Below are 20,615 nucleotides of genomic sequence, written 5' to 3' on the forward strand. Positions count from 1 at the left end.
GCAATTTTCGACAAGCCGTTTTAGAAGACCTCTGCATGGTCTGGAGATTGCTGAGAAGCAGCGAGAAAGGGAAGGGAGAAAATGACATAATCGAGCAGAGGTAGAAGGACCCCCAGTCCTGAGGATACGAAAATCAAAAGGTCCTTAGAGAAAAGGGACTGCCAGTCACGGTGGAAATAAATAAATAATAAATAATAATTAAAAAAAATCACAGCAGAGATGACTCATAGAAACATAGAAGATTGACAGCAGAAAAAGACCTCCTGGTCCATCTCGTATGCTCTTATACTATTTCCTGTATTCTATCTTAGGATGGATCTATGTTTATCCCAGGCATGTTTCAATTCAGTTCCTGTGGATTGATCAACCACGTCTGCTTGAAGTTTGTTCCAAGCATCTACTCCTCTTTCCGTAAAATAATATTTTCTCACATTACTTCTAATCTTTCCCCGAACTAACCTCAGATTGTGTCCCCTTGTTCTTGTGTTCACTTTCCTATTAAAAACACTTCCCTCCTGGACCTTATTTAACCCTTGAACATATTTAAATGCTTTGATCGTGTCCCCTCTTTTCCTTCTGTCCTCCACACTAGACAGACTGAGTTCATGAAGTCTTTCCTGATACGTTTTATGCTTAAGACCTTCCACCATTTTTGTAGCCCGTCTTTGGACCCATTCAATTTTGTCAATATCTTTTTGTAGGTGAGGTCTCTATAACTGGACACTGTATTACAAATGGGGTCTCACCAGTGCTCTATATAAGGGGATCACAATTTCCCTCTTCCTGCTTGTTATACCTCTAGCTATGCAGCCAAGCATCCTACTTGCTTTCCCTACCGCCTGACTGCACTGTTCACCCATTTTGAGACTGTCAGAAATCACTATCCCTAAATCCTTCTCTTCCGAAGTTTTTGCTAACACAGAACTGCCAACACAATACTCAGATAGAACATAGAAACATAGAAACATAGAAGTCTGACGGCAGAAAAAGACCTCCAGGTCCATCTAGTCTGCCCTTAGACTATTTTCTGCACCAATGGATTATCTTCCTGCTAAATACGAGGCAAAATAAAAAGTTAAAAAAGCATGAAAGTCTTGTTTCCTGGGACATTGTACTTAGCTAGTTACTGGCTTTCAGGACTTCAGCAGGAATTAACCACACACATAAAAGACTATTTCTTCATCCATAAGAAGAAAAACAACATTTTTGGCTAAAACAGATTGAAGGTTTTGAGAATATTCCATTCTGCATTTGCTTACAAATGCAGCATTTGTACAGAACTGCAAAATTCACTGTCACAAATTTGATGGGATATAGCAATACACTGCCCCCCAAAAAAGCCGAGGCCACAAGCAACCTACAGATTTAGGATTCCTTTTCCCCAAGTGCATTATTTTACATTTGGAAACATTCAACTGCAGTTTCCATTGCTTTGACCATTTATCTAGTAAAGCTAAATCATTTGCCATATTATAGACCCCTCCAGGAAGAAGAAGAAGAAGAAGAAGAAGAAGAAGAAGAAGAAGAAGAAGAAGAAGAAGAAGAGGAGGAGGAGGGGGGGGCGTTTGCCCAGGTTCGCCTGGTGCACCAGTTGCGGCCCTATCTGGACCGGGAGTCACTGCTCACTGTCACTCATGCCCTCATCACCTCGAGGCTCGACTACTGTAATGCTCTCTACATGGGGCTACCTTTGAAAAGTGTTCAGAAACTTCAGATTGTGCAGAATGCAGCTGCGAGAGCTATCATGGGCTTCCCCAAATATGCCCATGTTACACCAACACTCTGCAGTCTGCATTGGTTGCCGATCAGTTTCCGGTCACAATTCAAAGTGTTGGTTATGACCTATAAAGCCCTTCATGGCACCGGACCAGGATACCTTCAGGACCACCTTCTGCCGCATGAATCCCAGCGACTGGTTCGGTCCCACAGAGTTGGCCTTCTCCAGGTCCCGTCGACTAGACAATGTCGTCTGGTGGGACCCAGGGGAAGAGCCTTCTCTGTGGCGGCTCTGACCCTCTGGAACCAGCTCCCCCCTGAGATTAGGATGGCCCCCACCCTCCTTGCCTTTCGCAAACTCCTTAAAACCCACCTCTGCCGTCAGGCATGGGGGAACTGAAACATCTCCCCCTTGCCCTTGTTGTTTTGGTGTTAGACTGACTGTGTGCTTGTTTCTTAATATTCTGGGGCTCTTTTTTATGAATTTTTTAGCTTAAAATTATAATTGGATTGGTGGGTATTGGATTTGTTATTATGTATTGTTTTTACCATTGTTGTGAGCCGCCCCGAGTTTGCGGAGAGGGGCGGCATATAAATCCAATAAATCTAAATATAATCTAAGAAGGAGGAGGAGGAGGAGGAAGAAGATGAAGACGAAGACGAAGACGAAGCAGTAGCTCCCCCTCTCGCGTTTTTGATGCCGTCCCGCGAGTTCTTACCTCTTTCAGCATTTCTCTCGGGAAGAAAAAATAAGGGATGGAGGAGAGGGCCACCATGCTCGCGGCAAAAATGAAGCCGAGCCACCAGGCCCCGACCCAGCGGGGGTCCTTGTTAGTGATGTAGATTTCCGCTGAAACAAAACCAAAGGAGAGAGAGAGGGAGTGAGCCAAGTGGAGATTGGGTGTGTTGGCAGATCATAGATTAAACACGAGTTGACAGTGTGAAGCAGCTGCAAAAAAAGACAAGCCCAACCCTGGGATGCACCAAGAGGAGCATAGGATCTTCGCTGGCTGGGGGATTCTGGGAGTTGAAGTCCAAATATCTTCAAGTGGCCAAGGTAGGGAAACACTGAACTAGAGGGTACCCCCTCCTCCTCCCCCCTCCACAAACCCCACTCTCTTCTAGCACTGATGGAGTTACCTAGTTGGGTCATGAAATGTCCCTACCGCCGTCATGATATCACCGCCACCACCACCATCACCATCATCACCATCCCGATCCTGAAGGACGATGGGCATAACGGGATTTCTTTTCTCCGAAAGAGGCCCCAGGTAGGTAGGAGGTCGGTCCACTCACCGGAAGAAATTTTGTCGATGTCCACATAGAAACGCAGCATAAAGGAGCCCAGGATGAAGGCCACGGCCGGACCGAGTGCGGTGGCAGCAAAAATAAACCCTGGGCAGGAAAGAGAAAAGAAGGGGGTCTTTGGAAGGATAGGAAATGGGGGGGGGGGCGCAAAGGTGGAGAATGGAATGGAGTGGAGTGAAATAGAATAGAATAGAGAATAAAAAAATAGAATAAAATGGAATGGAATAAAACTTAGAAGAGAAGAGAAATCTGTATAGTCTGGAGGACAGAAGGAAAAGGGGGGACATGATCGAAAGATTTAAATATCTTAAAGGCTTAAATAAGGTCCAGGAGGGAAGTGTTTTTAATAGGAAAGTGAACACAAGAACAAGGGGACACAATCTGAAGTTAGTTGGGGGAAAGATCAAAGGCAAGATGAGAAAATATTATTTCACTGAAAGAGTAGTAGATCCTTGGAACAAACTTCCAGCAGACGTGGTTGGTCAATCCACAGTAACTGAATTGAAACCTGCCTGGGATAAACATCTATCCATCCTAAGATAAAATACAGGAAATAGTATAAGGGCAGACGAGATGGACCATGAGGCCTTTTTCTGCCGTCAATCTTCTATGTTTCTGTGTTTCTATGTTAGAAGAAAACAGAACAGAATAGAATAGAAATTGGAAAAAAGAAATAGAATAGAATGGAATGGAATAAAAATAAGAATAGAATAGAATTCTTAAACATATGAACATATGAACATATAAACATACAAACATATAAACATACAATCATACAAACATATAAAATATCATCAGCAAGATGCTTTTATGCATTTATTTATTTATATGTATATATTTTATAAATATATAAAAGCATCTTGCTGATGATAGGACTTTGTCTGGTAATGAAATATTTGGAAACCATATTGAAACAAGCTTGCAGAATAAGACCACTGCCAAAAAAGAAAAAAAGAGAGAAAGAATAGAAAAAGGATTTCTGCTCTTAGGGGAAAGAAGGCCACTCAGTGAAATTCACAAACTGCCTCTGTGAAATGGGTGGTTGGCAAAGCTTCACTCAACAGCCGCCCCCTCCCCACGCCTTTCCATTAGCAATGATTGGGGTGGCTATTTAATCTTCCCAATTTGGCATCCTCTGGTGGGACCTCATGGGTGGGTTTGGTTAGTGTGGGGGTTTGTAAGGAGCTTACCTAAGTAGAGCGGGGAGTTGTTTGGGCTGGCGAAGTCGTCTATGTAGGAGATGCCGAAGGGCTGGATGGGCACTGCCCCAATGCCCAGCAGGGTCTGCCCAAACAGGAGCAAGATGAGGACCAGGTCGCTGTCTCTCTGGCTGCGGGTACAGACGTCCGTCACGGGGCCCTTCCGATGTGGGAGACAGATGTCACTCGTGTTGGGCGAGGAACCTGCGGGGAGAAAAAACGGAGGGTTGTGCCGTCCGTTCTCACCGAAAGACAATCTTTCCTCCTGCCCCAGTTGGGATAAGATGATCGTCTGGTTCGTTTTTATAACCCAAATTGTATAGGTAGTCCTCCATTTATGACTCGCTTCATTCAGCGACTCTTTGGAGTTACAATGGCAACGGATTAGATTAGATTTAGATTTAGATTTATTGGATTTATATGCCGCCCCTCTCTGCAGACTCGGGGCGGCTCACAACAATGACAAAGCAGCACATAATAGCAAATCCAATACCCACCAATCCAATTACAATTTTAGGCTAAAAAATTCAAAAAACAACCCCAGAATATTAAAAAACAAGCACACAATGAAATCAAACACCAGAACAACATGGGCAAGGGGGAGATGTTTCAGTTCCCCCATGCCTGACGGCAGAGGTGGGTTTTAAGGAGTTTGCGAAAGGCAAGGAGGGTGGGGGCAATCCTAATCTCAGGGGGGAAGCTGGTTCCAGAGGGTCGGAGCCACCACAGAGAAAGCTCTTCCCTTGGGTCCCGCCAGATGACATTGTTTAGTCGACGGGACCCGAAGAAGGCCAACTCTGTGGGACCGAACCGGTCGCTGGGATTCGTGCGGCAGAAGGCGGTCCCGAAGGTATTCTGGTCCGGTGCCATGAAGGGCTTTATAGGTCATAACCAATACTTTGAATTGTGACCCGCACTCCTTGTATGTTGTGGTTAGCTCTGGCTCAGCTCCTGCCCCAAGGAATGTGGAGGTGGATGTGGGGGAAACGTCCACATGCCACAGGTCTGTTTTGCTCCCGATAGAATCTGCCGATGAAGGCTCCTCTGACGAAGGAAGCATGAGTAGCAGGGAAGAGGGGAGTTTGGCAGACAGCCCAGGAGGAGATCAATCTTCCTTATCATCCCTGGATTCTGAACAAGAACCTATGATGGACCCACGCATGCATAGAGTGATGCATAGGAGAGAACAACTGAAGGATTATTACAGTAGATAAGTGAGGCCACCTGTGGTTTGGTTTTAGTGGGTATATATATATACACATAGTAAAATACATGATGAAGGTTATAGAGGAGATACTCATAGTAAAATATGAAAGAATAGAAAAGAAGATATAGTAATAGAGCATATCAATGAAAGAATAGAAGAAGAGATATAGGAATGGAAGAAAGGTATAGGAGATATAGGAGAGCAATAGGACATGGGACGGAAGGCACTCTAGTGCACTTGTACTCGCCCCTTACTGACCTCTTAGGAATCTGGATAGGTCAACCGTGGATAATCTAAGGGTAAAGTGTTGGGGGTTTGGGGATGACACTATGGAGTCCGGTAATGAGTTCCACGCTTCGACAACTTGGTTACTGAAGTCGTATTTTTTACAGTCAAGTTTGGAGCGGTTAATATTAAGTTTGAATCTGTTCTATGCTCTTGTGTTGTTGTGGTTGAAGCTGAAGTAGTCGCCCACAGGCAGGACGTTGCAGCATATGATCTTGTGGGCAATACTTAGATCTTGTTTAAGGCGTCTTAGTTCTAAACTTTCTGGGGCCAGGATTGAAAGTCTAGTCTCATAGGGTCTTCTATTTCGAGTGGAGGAGTGAAGGGCTCTTCTGGTGAAGTATCTCTGGACATTTTCAAGGGTGTTAATGTCTGAGATGCGATATGGGTTCCAAACAGACAACTCCACCACATGTGATAACATGAGCCAAATAATTATGATTCTTACAATGTTGACATTCATACGCCGATTTGTACTTATGACGGTTCCAATGTTCTCAGCGGGCGGGGGGTATCACGTGACCCCCTTCTGACCAGCAAAGTTGGTGGGGGGGGGGGGAGCCAGATTTGCTTAACAGCCGTGCGACTAACTGCAAGGGCTAGCAACTTCCTGAGTTGGCAACAGAAAGGCCACCCGTCCCTGTCAATCATTTCAAGCATTTTTTGATCTACAAAAGGGACTCTGGGAACTGCATGCGGCCCCTGAACCATGCTTCTTTTTCCCCACCTCAAAAAGTAGAAAAGCAAGGGAAAAAAGTACAAAAGTACAAAAACAAGAAACAAAAGCCCTGAAGGATTGGCAAAAGTGGTACCTGGAGGAGGGATGACAGATTATTAAAATATGCATTAATTATGAAATTGGGTGTTGTTTTAAGATATATTTGAATTTATGAAATTTTATTAAAGCATAGAATTATATAGAAATAGATAAATTATTTGGATTACTGGATTACTGGAATTATGAAAGATTGGGAAAGTTAATGATAACTTTTTCTTTCTTCTTTTTCTTTCCTTTCTTTTTTGGTCTATAATTGTCTTTTTTTAAAAAATTGTTTTCACTGGATAAAGTCTTTTCTTCTTGTAGGGTATTGGAGAATACTTAAGAAGGAGGAGTAGGCACCATGGCCTGTCTGGATTGGTAAAAGGAGAATGATTAAGGTTTAAAGGAAATCAAGGTTGAATTCAATTAGAAGAAAATTAGATATGTAGATGACAAAATTAGAAGTCAAGGTTGGTGGGTTCGATGAATACCGGAAGTAATTAATTGGGAACTGATCATTTTTTGGAGGGGGGCAATTATAATTGGCTTATTAACTTGATACTGTTTTTATTGTACTATGAAGGTATTTTGAAATGTATTGAAAAGTTTTGTATGGAGAAAAATAAAAAAAACATTACCCCCCCAAAAGTACAAAAGCTTGGGTATGTCTTTCTTTCTTTCTTTCTTTTTTCCTTCCTTCCTTCCTTCTTTTCCTCCCTCCTTTCCTTTCCTTCCCTCCCTCTTTCTTTCTTTCTTTCTTTCTTTCTTTTCTTCCTTTCCTCCCTCCCTCCTTTCCTTCCCTCCCTCTTTCTTTTTTTCTTTCTTTCTTTCTTTCATTCCTTTCCTCCCTTTCTTTCTTTCCTGCCTTCCTTCCTTTCCTCCCTCCTTTTCTTCCCTTTATTTCTTTCTTTCATTCCTTTCCTCCCTACTTCCCTTTCCTCCCTCGCTCCCTCTTTCTTCCTTCCTTCCTTTCTTTCTTTCTTTCTTTCCTTCCTTCCCTCCCTTTCTTTCTTTCTTTCCTGCCTTCCTTCCTTTCCTCCCTCCTTTTCTTCCCTTTCTTTCTTTCTTTCTTTCATTCCTTTCCTCCCTCCTTCCCTTTCCTCCCTCCCTCCCTCTTTCTTTCTTTCTTTCTTTCTTTCTTTCCTTCCTTCCTTCCTTCCTTCCCTCCCTCCCTCCCTACTTACTTACTTACTTACTTACTTTATTAAATATTTTGGTTTTTAGGCCCCCCCGTCTCCAATGACTCTTGAGTGGCTCTCCAAGAAGCAGGCAAAGAATTAAGAGTCTAATCAATAAGTAAAATGGTAATATGTTTTACATAATTTCTTCTGTTATATAAGAAATATAATAAATCAGGGGCGCAATGATAGAAGGAGACTGTTCAGCAAGACAAAGAACGGCTCAGTCATTTGTCATTTTGGAGAGCTGGAAATCGATGCATCGTCCCATAGCACCAAATTTAAAACCTGGAAAAAGCAGAGCCTGCGAAGGGCGTTTATAGAAAGTCCTCCTGCAGGGGCTTTTTCCAAAAGGCAGCCGGGCTTTGTTTTTCCTCGGAGACGTCTCACTTCTCATCCAGGGAGCTTCTTCAGTTCTGACTGAATGGTGGAGGGTGGAAGGATTTACTGTATTTTTCGGAGTATCAAACGCACCTTTTTCCTCCCTAAAAGAGGCTGATAATTTGGGTGCGTCTTATACTCTGAATGTAGCTTTTTTTCACCCCCAGCCCTAGCTAGTTGCCAACAATCTTCCCAGCTCTTCCCTTGCAGGCTCTTTCATTGTTTCTCTTTGCAAAGAATGTTTTCCAAGCCCTAAGTCTTTGCAGGTTTTTTTCCACTGCTCTAACTTGCTCCTAATTGGTTAGCTCTGGCTCAGCTCCTGCCCCAAGGACTGTGGATGTGGGGGAGACATCCACATGCTGCAGGCATGTTTTGCCCCCCCCCCCGTGGAATCTGCTGATGAAGGCTCCTCTGACCAAGAAGACATGAGTGACAGGAAGGAGGAGAGTGTGGCAGACAGCTCAGAAGGAGATCAATTATCTAGCTCCTCCTTGGATTCAGGACAAGAGTTAATGATACAGCCACGCATGCAGAGAGCGATGCATAGGCAACAACAACTGAGAGATTATTATCAAAGAAAATGAGGCCACCTGTGGTTGGGTGGGGCTGTGGTCATTAGTGAGGCTGCTATAAAGAGCAGCCTGTGGGTTTGGCCATTGTGGAGGATTATCTGATCGTTGTGTTTCGTGACTGCTTTACTGACTTTGACCTTTTGTGTGCTGATTTTCCCCCGCTTTGAAACTAAACCAGAGCAAAGTGTGTTTCACTTTGAGAAAGAAGAAGGACTGTGAATTGCCTCACAGCTGCAAGCTAAGTATCACAGAACTGATAAGGGACTTGTACAAATTACCAGTTTGTTTGGAGACCAGTGCTCTTGGCTATACCAAAAGAGGGCTTGGTTTAAGTGAATTTTCGTTATAAAGAACATTGTTTTGAATTTTCAAACGTGTGTGTGTCTGAAATTGTATCTGTGCATTTTTGGGAGGATTCTACCAGAGAGCCCAACAGAACACGAATAAGTTTCTTTCCAGCCCTAACCAGGTGCTAACAATATTCCCAGCTCTTACCGGCTTGCAAGCCCTTTCATTGTTACTCTCTGAGAAGAATTTTTCCCAAGCCCTCTCTTTTGGGGAGGGGTGTTCACTGCCTTACTTGCTCTGAATGTTTCTTTCCAGCCCTAACCAGGTGCTAACGATGTTTTCAGCTCTTACCAGATTGCAAGCACTTTCATTGTTCCTCTCTCCAAATAAAGTTTTTTTTAAAGCCCTAACCAGGGGAAAACTTAATGTGCTGAAGCTGACCAGGCTAAGGACGCTAGCCAGATAAATACCTGGGAAGCAAATTCTTTCCCCTATTTTCCTCCCCGAAAACTAAGGTGTGTTTTATACTCTGAGAAATACGGTATATTCCTTGCAGTTCTCTGATCATTAGCGCTCTTTCTGCAGATGAAAAGAAATACAGTGGTACCTCTACTTAAGAACTTAATTTGTTTTGTGGCCAGGTTCTTAGGTAGAAAGGTTTGTAAGGAGCAGCAATTTTTCCCATAGGAATCAAAGTAAAAGCAAATAAAGCGTGCGATTGGGAAAACCACAGGGAGGGTGGAGGCCCTGCTTCTTCCCAGGAGATTCCTTGAGAGGCCCCACGGAGGTTTCTCCCCGCCTTTTCTGGCCCTGTTTCCTCCCAGGAGACTCCTAGAGAGGCCCCATGGAGGCTTCTCCATGCCTTTTCCGGCCCTTTCTCCTCCCAGGAGATTCCTAGAGAGGCCCCACGGAGGCTTCTCCCTGCCTTTTCCGGCCCTGTTTCCTCCCAGGAAACTCCTAGAGAGGCCCCACGGAGGCTTCTCCCTGCCTTTTCCGGCCCTGTTTCCTCCCAGGAGATTCCTAGAGAGGCCCCAGAGAGGCTTCTCCATGCCTTTTCCGGTTACAATTTCGGAGCCTCTGATTTGTAAGTGGAAAATGGTTAAACCCCCCCCCCCAGTTCTTATCTGGAAAGGTTCGTAAGTAGAGGCATTCTTAGGTAGAGGTACCACTGTATCTGAAATGTCTTCAAGGGAAAAAAACCCAAGAAAGGTCTTGGAAAAGTACCTTTGGGACAACCATGACCTGGATGGCTGAGAATCTCCACCGAAGTTTCTAAAAGTACTTACCGGAAATGGACTGGCCATATTCATAAGGCTGTGAGACAAAATGTGGAAGGGAAATGACCAATCCAGCCATGGAAACGAGGATGGCACCACAGCCAATGACCCGTGGCCGGTGGACTCGGCTGCCGAAATAGCTCACAAAGACGATGAGCATTGTATTTCCAACCTGGTGAATGAAATAAATGTTGGGCAGATCATTAATAAGGCTGAAGAAACTAGATCTCTATCAAAGAAGAGCCAGCCAGGTCAAACTACAACTGCGGTCATGTTTTTTGAAATAATGATGATGATGATGATGTTCTAAATTATTAAATAATAAAACTCATTAAATCATCAAGTCATGAAAATCTTACAGACTCATGTACAGTGGTACCTCTACCTACAAACGCCTCTACTTACGAACTTTTCTAGATAAAAACCGGGTGTTCAAGATTTTTTTGCGTCTTCTCAAGAACCATTTTCCATTTACAAACCCGAGCCTCTAAAATGGTAACCGGAAAAGGCAGGGAGAAGCCTCCGTGGGGCCTCTCTAGGAATCTCCTGGGAGGAAACAGGGCCGGGAAAGGTGGAGAGAAGCCTTGGTGGGGCCTCTCTAGGAATCTCCTGGGAGGAAACAGGGCTGGAAAAGGCAGGGAGAAGTGTCCGTGGGGCCTCTCTAGGAATCTCCTGGGAGGAAACAGGACCGGAAAAGGCGTAGAGAAGCCTCCGTGGGGCCTCTCTAGGAATCTCCTGGGAGGAAACAGAGCCAGAAAAGGCAGGGAGAAGACTCCGTGGGGCCTCTCTAGGAATCTCCTGGGGGGAAACAGGGCCTCCACCCTCCCTGTGGTTTCCCCAATCGCACACATTATTTGCTTTTACATTGATTCCTATGGGAAAAATTGCTTCTTCTTACAAACTTTTCTACTTAAGAACCTGGTCACGGAATGAATTAAGTTCTTAAGTAGAGGGACCACTACTTAACCAACTACCAGAACCATTTTCTACTTAAGAACCCAAGCCGGGAAATATCTCCCAGGAAATTTGAGAGCGGCACGAAGGCCTGGCCAGTTTCCTGCCATTCCCTCTTTAATCCCGGGCTTTTCTGGGCTGCCAGAGGAGCCTTTTGGTGACACTTATGGAGGCTTTGGCAGTCCAGAGCAAACAAAGCATTTTCCTTTCTCTGGGCACTTGGAGAGGGAATAAACCTCTGCCAGCACCCAGAGAAAAGAAACGCTCCCTTCGCTCTGGGCAGCCGAGGAGTCACCACAGCGAGGGAAAGGCGCCGGCTACAAAGCAAGCGAGTGAGAGGAGAGGGCAGCCCTTCAGCATGGCAAGGAAGGGGAAGCAGGTAGCAGCCTCATGCCAGGTGTATGAAAGGCGTGTGCTCCTCCTCACCACCTCAGAGTCCCTCTATTTTTTTTAAGCCTATACCTCGTGGAAGGAGGCCACCATGCCAGACATCTGGCTGGACAGACCAAAACGCCTCTCGATGGTGGAAATCGAACTTTTCATGTAGCCGGAAGTCATCAGCTGGGAGAACTGCAGGAACCCTTGGCAGAAAACGAAGAACTGCAGGGGATAAATGTGGAAGAGTCATGAAGTCACGACTGTAGAAGAATGAAATACACTGCTCAAAAAAAATAAATAAATAAAGGGAACACTTAAACAACACAATAGAACTCCAAGTCAATCAAACTTATGTGAAACCAAACTCTCCACTTAGGAAGCAACACTGATGGGCAGTCAATTTCACCTGCTGTTGTGCAGATTCAACTTTGCACTGAACAAAGTATTCAATGAGAATATTTCATTCCAGGATGGGTTCTTTGTGGATTCCCTTTATTTTTTTGAGCAGTATATTTTGAGCAACAACCCAGCTCAAGGGGCCCCAAGAACAACCATCTCCTTTCCCAGCCCAACCCTGAATGGCAAATATTATCTTCTGGGAAATTAATCCTTCAATGCCTTTGAAAGCTGAAGCCTTTGTATGTTATTGGGTGCCATTTTCATGATTAAACAGATGCACAACAGATACAAACTCAAAGTGAACTGCTCCAAATTCGACTGTAGGAAATACAACTTTAGCAAACAAGTGGTTGATGCCTGGAACTCACTACCTGACTCTGTAGTATCATCTCCTAACCCCCAAAACGTGACCCTTAGACTGTCCACTTTTGACCTCACCCGATTCCTAAGAGGTCAGTAAGGGGTGTGCATAAGTGCGCCAGTGTGCCTTCCGTCCCCATGTTTCTCTCTTACTAGTATGATGTATATAAATATTATTATATCTTTGTACTGTATATTACAAATACGTTCTTGACTAGGTAGGTAGGTAGGTAGGTACGTAAATGATAGAGAGAGAGAGAGATGATAGATAGATAGATAGATAGGTAGGTAGGTAGGTAGGTAAATGATAGAGAGAGAGAGAGAGAGAGATGATAGATAGATAGATAGATAGATAGATGATAGATAGATAGATAGATAGATAGATAGATAGATAGATAGATAGATAGATAGATATGGAGATAGATAGTGGATGGATGGATGAGGATAGATAGATAATAGATAGATGATAGATAGAAATAGATAGATAGATAGATAGAGAGAGAGAGAGACAGACAGACAGACAGACAGACAGACACATACATACATACATACATACATACATACATACATACATACATACATATGGAGATAGATAGTGGATGGATGGATGAGGATAGATAGATAATAGATAGATGATAGATAGAAATAGATAGATAGATAGATAGATAGAGAGAGAGAGAGAGAGAGAGAGAGATGGAGATAGATAGTGGATGGATGGATGAGGATAGATAGATAATAGATAGATGATAGATAGAAATAGATAGATAGATAATAGATAGATGATAGATAGAAATAGATAGATAGATAATAGATAGATGATAGATAGAAATAGATAGATAGATAGATAGATAGATAGATAGATAGAGAGAGAGAGAGAGAGAGAGAGAGAGAGAGGATGATAGCTGCAGCTGCTTTGATTTTTGCTGCTTTTTTACTTGGGTTTGTCTGCAGAGTGTGATGATTTTACGATTGCAATACAGAAGGTTTTGATTGTGGCTGTATATAAGGAAGAGGGGTGGGTGGAAGGATGAATCCATATAGATGATAGATAAATAAAATAACAAATCGTCCATCCCAGGTAGGATCAGCCAAAGCGACAGTAATGACAGAAATATGTTCTTTCTGCTTATACTCAAGGACAATGTCTTCACAATCCTTCACCGCTCTCTTCAAACCTCTCCTCTAAAAAAGAACTCCAAGAAGTTAAACCCCTTTGAGACTTTGCCCATTTTTTTAAAGGAAAAAAAACCACACGCTTTCTGAAGCACTCCAGAAAAACATTATTATTTCCAACCAAGAAATGACTAAAGCAGGTGTGAAATGTTACCAGTTCAGGCCACTTCATCTGTTATCAAAAATACTTCCAGTTCTTGGAACCGTAAGCAAAAATGCTCTTAAAATGACCTGCACACCATGACAACTAGACACAAGTACTGTACAGTTTCCCCCCCCCAAACGCACTGGTAATTATTTATTTATTTGTTTGTTTGTTTGTTTGTTTGTTGATTGATTGATTTGATTTGATTTGATTTGATTTGATTTGATTTGATTTGATTTGATTTGATTTGATTTGAATGCCGCCCCTCTCCGTATACTTGGGGCGGCTAACAACAGTAATTAAAAACATCATATAAATCCAATAATAAAACAACTAAAAACCCTTATTGTAAAACCCAAACATCCCTACAAACAAACATAACATCCATAAATTATAAAGGCCTAGGGGGAACGAATATCCCAGTTCCCCCATGCCTGACACCAGAGGTGGGTTTTAAGAAGCTTACGAAAGGCAAGGAGGGTGGGGGCAATTCTAATCTCCGGGGGGAGTTGGTTCCAGAGGGCCGGGGCTGCCACAGAGAAGGCTCTTCCCCTGGGTCCCGCCAAGCGACATTGTTTAGTTGACGGGCCCCGGAGAAGACCCACTCTGTAGGACCTAACTGGTCGCTGGGATTCGTGCGGCAGAAGGCGGTCTCCTAGATACCCTGGTCCGGTGCCATAAAGGGCTTTATAGGTAATGACCAACAATTTGAATTGTGACCGGAAACTGATCGGCAACCAATGCAGACTGCGGAGTGTTGGTGTGACATGGGCATTTTTGGGAAAGCCCATGATAGCTCTCGCAGCTGCATTCTAATGCAGAATAATGCAAAAATAATTCCCTCAATACTGTCAAACTATATACTAAGACTCTATTACTATTCTTCTTCTCATCCTTCCTATTACTTATCTCCTTCTCTACTATAACATTGTTGCTAGTATTTTTATGATTTAAACTGTTTAATAAGTATCCTAGTGTGTTTTATTTTGATTGCTTGTTTAGTATCCTATGAGCATCACCGAGTGCTTTCTCTTAGGATTTCTGATGAATGCACCTTATCTTGGTGTCCCCCAAGGTAGTGTACTGGGACCGACGCTCTTCATTCTCTACATCAATGACCTTTGCGATTACATCACAAGCAACTGTGTCCTCTTCGCCGACGATGTAAAACTCTTCAATGCCACCGATAACACAACTACTCTCTAAAAAGACGTGAACTCTGTTTCTGAGTGGTCCAACACATGGCAACTCCAAATCTCAACCAGCAAATGCTCTGTCCTACACATTGGGAAGAAGAATCTGAACTCCAAATACGAACTGAATAATCAAATTATCACAGATAATCCCCACTCAATTAAAGACCTTGGTATACTAATAACAAAAGATTTAAGTGCCAAAGCCCACTGCAACAATATAGCCAAGAAGGCTTCAAGAGTTGTAAACCTAATCCTACGTAGCTTCTGCTCTGGCAATCTCACACTACTTATCAGAGCTTACAAAACTTTTGCAAGACCCATCCTCGAATACAGCTCATCTGTCTGGAACCCATATCGCATCTCAGACATTAACACCATTGAAAATGTCCAGGGATACTTCACCAGAAGAGCCCTTCACTCCTCCACTCGAGACAGAATACCCTACGAGACTAGACTTTCAATCCTGGGCCTAGAAAGCTTAGAACTAAGACACCTGAAACATGATCTAAGTATTGCCCACAAGATCATATGCTGCAACGTCCTGCCTGTCGGCGACTACTTCAGCTTCAACCACAACAACACAAGAGAACACAACAGATTTAAACTTAATATTAACTGCTCCAAACTTGACTGTAAAAAATATGACTTCAGTAACCGAGTTGTTGAAGCGTGGAACTCATTACCAGACTCCGTAGTGTCATCCCTAAACCCCCAACACTTTACCCTTAGATTATCTACGGTTGACCTCTCCAGATTCCTAAGAGGTCAGTAAGGGGCGAGTACAAGTGCACTAGAGTGCCTTCCATCCCCTGTCCTAATGTTTCTCTTTTACTAGCAACATGTATATAAATATTATTATATCTTTGTATACCACCTATATCTCCTATACCTTTCTTCTATTCCTATATATCTTCTTCTATTCTTTCATTGATATGTTTTAACCCTATATCTTCTCTTCTATTCTGTCTTAGATATATTTTACTATGAGTATGTCCTCCATAAACTTTGTTATGTATTTTACTATGTGTATACCCACTAAAACCCTCATTGTGTATTGGATAAAATCAATCAATAAATAAAAATGAACCAATGGCCAAGCATCTGGATTTTGATCATTAGACCATCCTATAATGGTCATAAGTGTGAAAACTGGTTACAAGTCACATTTTTCAGTGCCGTTGTAACTTTGAACAATCATAATTTTGCTGCTGGTTCGTGCATGATCTTGTGCACATGTGCCCCACTTCTGTGCATGCCCAGAAGCATCCCAGGTGGTTGGGTGGAGCCTCCCGCCGCCAGAGCTACCAATTCTAAAAACCGGCCCAAACCAGGAGCAACCCATTGCCGATGTGCATGTAGAGTGGGCCGAACAAGAGATGATAGCTGAAAAGTCATGTGTCTTTGGAGCCACTTGAGATAACGTAGCAATGGACAAATGTGTACTTACTTTGACAGTTTGAAATGGATTCGAGCAGTTAAGTCCTCCAAAGGGAACTGGGTTATTATCTGCCATTTCCTCCCCTCTGCTCCGTTATCTCTGCGGGGGAAAAAATCAGGCTGGTTAAAAGGCTCCGAGGATTCCCGGTTGGTTCACTTCGATGGGCAGGTGAGGGGGCGGATATCTGCTGGGCTAGGAGTTGACAGCACTACAAACTTCACCAGTTGGGTTTGTCAGTAGATGCACTAAACCAGTGTTTCCCAACCTTGGCAACTTGAAGAAATTTGGACTTCAACTCCCAGCATTTGCTGGCTGGGGAATTCTGGGAGTGGAAGTCCAAATTTCTTCAAGTTGCCAAGGTTGGGAAACACTACACTAACCAGCAGGAGGAATTAGAATTACTGTGTTTCCCTGAAAATAAGAGCCTGTTTTTTTGAACTTTGAAATAAGAGCTTGGCCTTATTACCATTCATCTATCTCCCTCCCTCCCTCCCTCCCTCCCTCCTTCCTTCCTTCCTTCCTTCCTTCCTTCTTTCTCTTTCCTTCCCTCCTTCTTTCTCTCTCTCTCTTTGTTTCTCCTTCCTTCCTTCTTTCTCTTTCCTTCCTTCCTTCTTTCTTTCTCTCTCTCTCTTTGTTTCTCCTTCCTTCCTTCCTTCCTTCCTTCCTTCTTTCTTTCCTCCCTCCCTCCCTGAAAATAAGACCCTGACTTATATTTTTTTGAACCCTGAAATAAGCGCTTGGCCTTATTGGCATGTACTCCAAAGCTTATATTGGGTTGTGTGGTTATTTTAATGATAAGGGCATTTAGATAATGTTACTTTAAGAGCTAGGCTGCAATTAGCCATAAAAGGGAGAAAGAGGTGTTGCTCTCTGTTGTTGGTTGCTATTGCTAATGTTTGCTATTGCTCTAATGCTCTTGTTAATGCTAATTCTCTATCTCACTTTCTGCTACTTTTATCTCTTTACTTGTTGTGTGCTAAATATTGAAGGGGAATATTATTTGTTAGCTGCTGTATGTACAGAACTGTATATTCTGATATCTGGTTTGTATATGATTGCTTGATTTGTATATGTACCCTGTTTCCCCGAACATAAGTCACCCCCGAAAGTAAGACATAGGAGAGGTTTCGTAGATTTGCCTAATATAATATTGCCTAATTGCCCCTTCCTCTCTACTACGAGATGCAATGTGTGGTCTAACCTTGCCGGAGTGGTCAAAGCAGAGGAGCCAGACTAAACGTACCTAACGCATTTAAATTAATGGAAAGACAAAACAAAAGATATAGGGTGGTACAAAAACATAAAGAATGTAAACGCGGAATTGTAAAATGTAAATACAGTGATACCCCGTCTTACAAACGCCTCATCATACAAACTTTTCGAGATACAAACCCGGGATTTAAGATTTTTTTGCCTCTTCTTACAAACTATTTTCACCTTACAAACCCACCGCCGCCACTGGGATGCCCCCCCTCCCTCCGGACTTCCATTGCCAGCGAAGCGCCCGTTTTTGTGCTGCTGGGATTCCCCTGAGGCTCCCCTCCATGGGAAACCCCACCTCTGGACTTCCGTGTTTTTGTGATGCTGCAGGGAAATCCCAGCAGGGGAATCCCAGCAGTGCAAAAACGGACACTTTACTGTCAACGGAAGTCCGGAGGTGGGGTTTCCCAGCGAGGGGAGCCTCAGTGAAATCGCAGCATCGCAAAAACAGAGAGGTCCGGAGGTGGGGTTTCAAGGACTTCGGTGTTTTTGCGATTCTGCGATTTAACTGAGGCTCCCTTCACTGGGAAACCCCATCTCCGGACTTCCGTTGCCAGCGAAGAGCTCATATTTGCGATCCTGGGATTCCCCTGCTGGGATTCCCCTGCAGCATCACAAAAACACGGAAGTCCAGAGGTGGGGTTTCCCATGGAGGGGGGCCTCAGGGGAATCCCAGCAGTGCAAAAACGGGCGCTTCGGCTGGCAAAAGGGGTGAATTTTGGGCTTGCACGCATTAATCGCTTTTCCATTGATTCCTATGGGAAACATTGATTCGTCTTACAAACTTTTCACCTTAAGAACCTTGTCCCGGAACCAATTAAGTTTGTAAGACGAGGTATCACTGTATGCTAATGTGTGACACCTTTGTTTTCGTGCTGCTTTTTAAAAATTGAATTTGATATTTTTTTTTAAAGAGCAAGGGGATGGACTAAAAAAGACCTCCAAGCTGCCTCTGGGATTCTTGGATTCTGTCATCACATCTTCTCCTTCTATGCGACATGGAATTTCCTGAAGCCGTTCCTACAGCCACCATTGCAGGAATCCCAGATTTCATGCCTCGGTGTTCCTTGACCGTTTTTCACCCCGAGCCTGAAAGCTGCTGTTGACAGAGGCCTATTTGACCACATTATTCTTCCTTCCCCTCCTTACCCTGGTAATTCTATTTTCTCCGGAGGATGGAGAAACGGAGAGGCTAACACAATTTAGATCGCATTTGTTGCTCGATCCTGTCAAGGCAAGCAGGACTGACTACTGCTCATCTGTCTGGAACCCACACCACATCTCAGACATCAACACCCTTGAAAATGTCCAAAGATATTTCACCAGAAGAGCCCTTCACTCCTCCACTCGAAACAGAAGACCCTACGAAAATAGACTAACAATCCTGGGCCTAGAAAGCCTAGAACTACGGCGCCTAAAACACGATTTGAGTATTGCCCACAAGATCATATGCTGCAATGTCCTACCGGTCAATGACTACTTCAGCTTCAACCGCAACAACACAAGAGCACGCAACAGATTCAAACTCAATACGAACCGTGTCAAACTTGACTGTAAAAAATATGATTTCAACAATCGAGTTATCGAAGCGTGGAACTCATTGCCGGACTCAATAGTGTCAACCCCTAACCCCCAACATTTCTCCCTTAGACTCTCCACGATTGACCTCTCCAGGTTCCTAAGAGGCCAGTAAGGGGCGTACATAAGTGCACTGATGTGCCTAACGTCCCCTGTCCAATTACCTTTCCTTTTCTCATATATCCTATATATTATCTCCCTCTCATCCACTCCTCTTCTTTTTTACTTACTATCCCTATATATACTACTTAATGTCTATTTCATTCCATATATATTGTATATTGGACAAAGAATAAATAAATAAATAAATAAAATAAAGATAGATAGATAGATAGATAGATAGATAGATAGATAGATAGATAGATAGATAGATAGATATGGATGGATACAGATGGATGGATGGACAGACAGCCATAGATATCAATGCAGATGATGTAAAGAAAAATAGGGGGGAAAGGAGGCAATGGGAGGCAGTGACTCCTTCAGCTGTTTGCAATTTTTGGAACAAAAATGCCTAAAGAAATCCACAAAGCTGCCCTAATGAAGAGTTGCCCCGCGGATCCTGTTTGAAAGAGCTTCCTGGGATTGCCCTGCAGAGTGTGAAGTTCCAGACATGTTATTGTAATTAAACTCACTGTGCAAACATCAACAAATTACTCACCTGGAGCTAATTAAAAAGAGTGGGGGGGGGGCGAATGAACATTCACAGCCACGCTTAATTATCCTGCCTCATCTGTACATCAATTACTTTGTCAATACTCGGATGGAGGACGGTTCCACGCAGGGCTGGCAACGCGCCTTGGCTGTAATTATTGGCTCCCCTTCCAGAACGGAACATCAATCGTTCGATCTTGGAGGGATCGTTTTGAGAAGCAGCCCTGCAGCTTCTTGTTCAATGCTACCTGGACTACAGGAATAGCTTTCCGGAAGCCAAACCGTGAAATGGTATCGAACGGTAATAGGGGAAAAAGAGACTAATCTATCTATCGGACTTAATCCCTGGATAGTTCAATGGATTTGCAGCTGGCTGAAGCGTAGACATCAGAGAGTTATTGTTAATGGCGAGTATTCTGAGCAGAGTCAGGTTACAAGCGGTGTGCCACAAGGGTCTGTTCTGGGTCCTATTCTTTTTAATATGTTTGTGTGTGACATAGGGGAAGGTTTGGTAGGGAAAGTTTGCCTATTTGCCGATGACTCTAAAGTGTGCAATAGGGTTGATATTCCTGGAGGCGTCTATAATATGGTAAATGATTTAGCTTTACTAGATAAATGGTCAAAGCAATGGAAACTGCAGTTTAATGTTTCCAAATGTAAAATAATGCACTTGGGGAAAAGGAATCCTCAATCTGAGTATTGCATTGGCAGTTCTGTGCTAGTAAAAGCTCCAGAAGAGAAGGATTTAGGGGTAGTGATTTCTGACAGTCTCAAAATGGGTGAGCAGTGTAGTCGGGCGGTAGGAAAAGCAAGTAGGATGCTTGGCTGCATAGCTAGAGGTATAACAAGCAGGAAGAGGGAGATTGTGATCTCGCTGTATACAGCGTTGGTGAGACCACATTTGGAATC

At 43.4% G+C, this 20,615-nt stretch overlaps 1 protein-coding gene across 5 annotated transcripts in view; it reads right to left on the minus strand.

Annotated features, from left to right (window-relative positions):
- The window catches only part of SLCO2B1 (solute carrier organic anion transporter family member 2B1), an 83,670-nt gene that overhangs the window by 22,559 nt on the left and 40,496 nt on the right, over positions 1 to 20,615 (minus strand). For 4 of the 5 annotated variants that reach the window (XR_011558918.1, XM_070749447.1, XM_070749448.1 and 1 more), the window contains exons 1-6: positions 16,224 to 16,464; positions 11,588 to 11,725; positions 10,181 to 10,343; positions 4,215 to 4,427; positions 3,013 to 3,111; positions 2,436 to 2,566 (exon numbers count right to left, since the gene is read on the minus strand). Coding sequence is in view for 4 of the 5 variants with exons in the window: in XM_070749447.1 (XP_070605548.1) it covers positions 2,436 to 2,566; positions 3,013 to 3,111; positions 4,215 to 4,427; positions 10,181 to 10,343; positions 11,588 to 11,725; positions 16,224 to 16,289 (810 nt within the window). In the remaining variant the exon portion in view is untranslated. Of the gene's footprint in view, positions 1 to 2,435; positions 2,567 to 3,012; positions 3,112 to 4,214; positions 4,428 to 10,180; positions 10,344 to 11,587; positions 11,726 to 16,223; positions 16,465 to 20,615 lie in introns of those variants that run through there. The other variant, XM_070749446.1, reaches the window with a different exon arrangement.

The sequence above is a fragment of the Erythrolamprus reginae genome, chromosome 4 (assembly GCF_031021105.1).
Source record: "Erythrolamprus reginae isolate rEryReg1 chromosome 4, rEryReg1.hap1, whole genome shotgun sequence".
Taxonomy (NCBI): domain Eukaryota; kingdom Metazoa; phylum Chordata; class Lepidosauria; order Squamata; family Dipsadidae; genus Erythrolamprus; species Erythrolamprus reginae.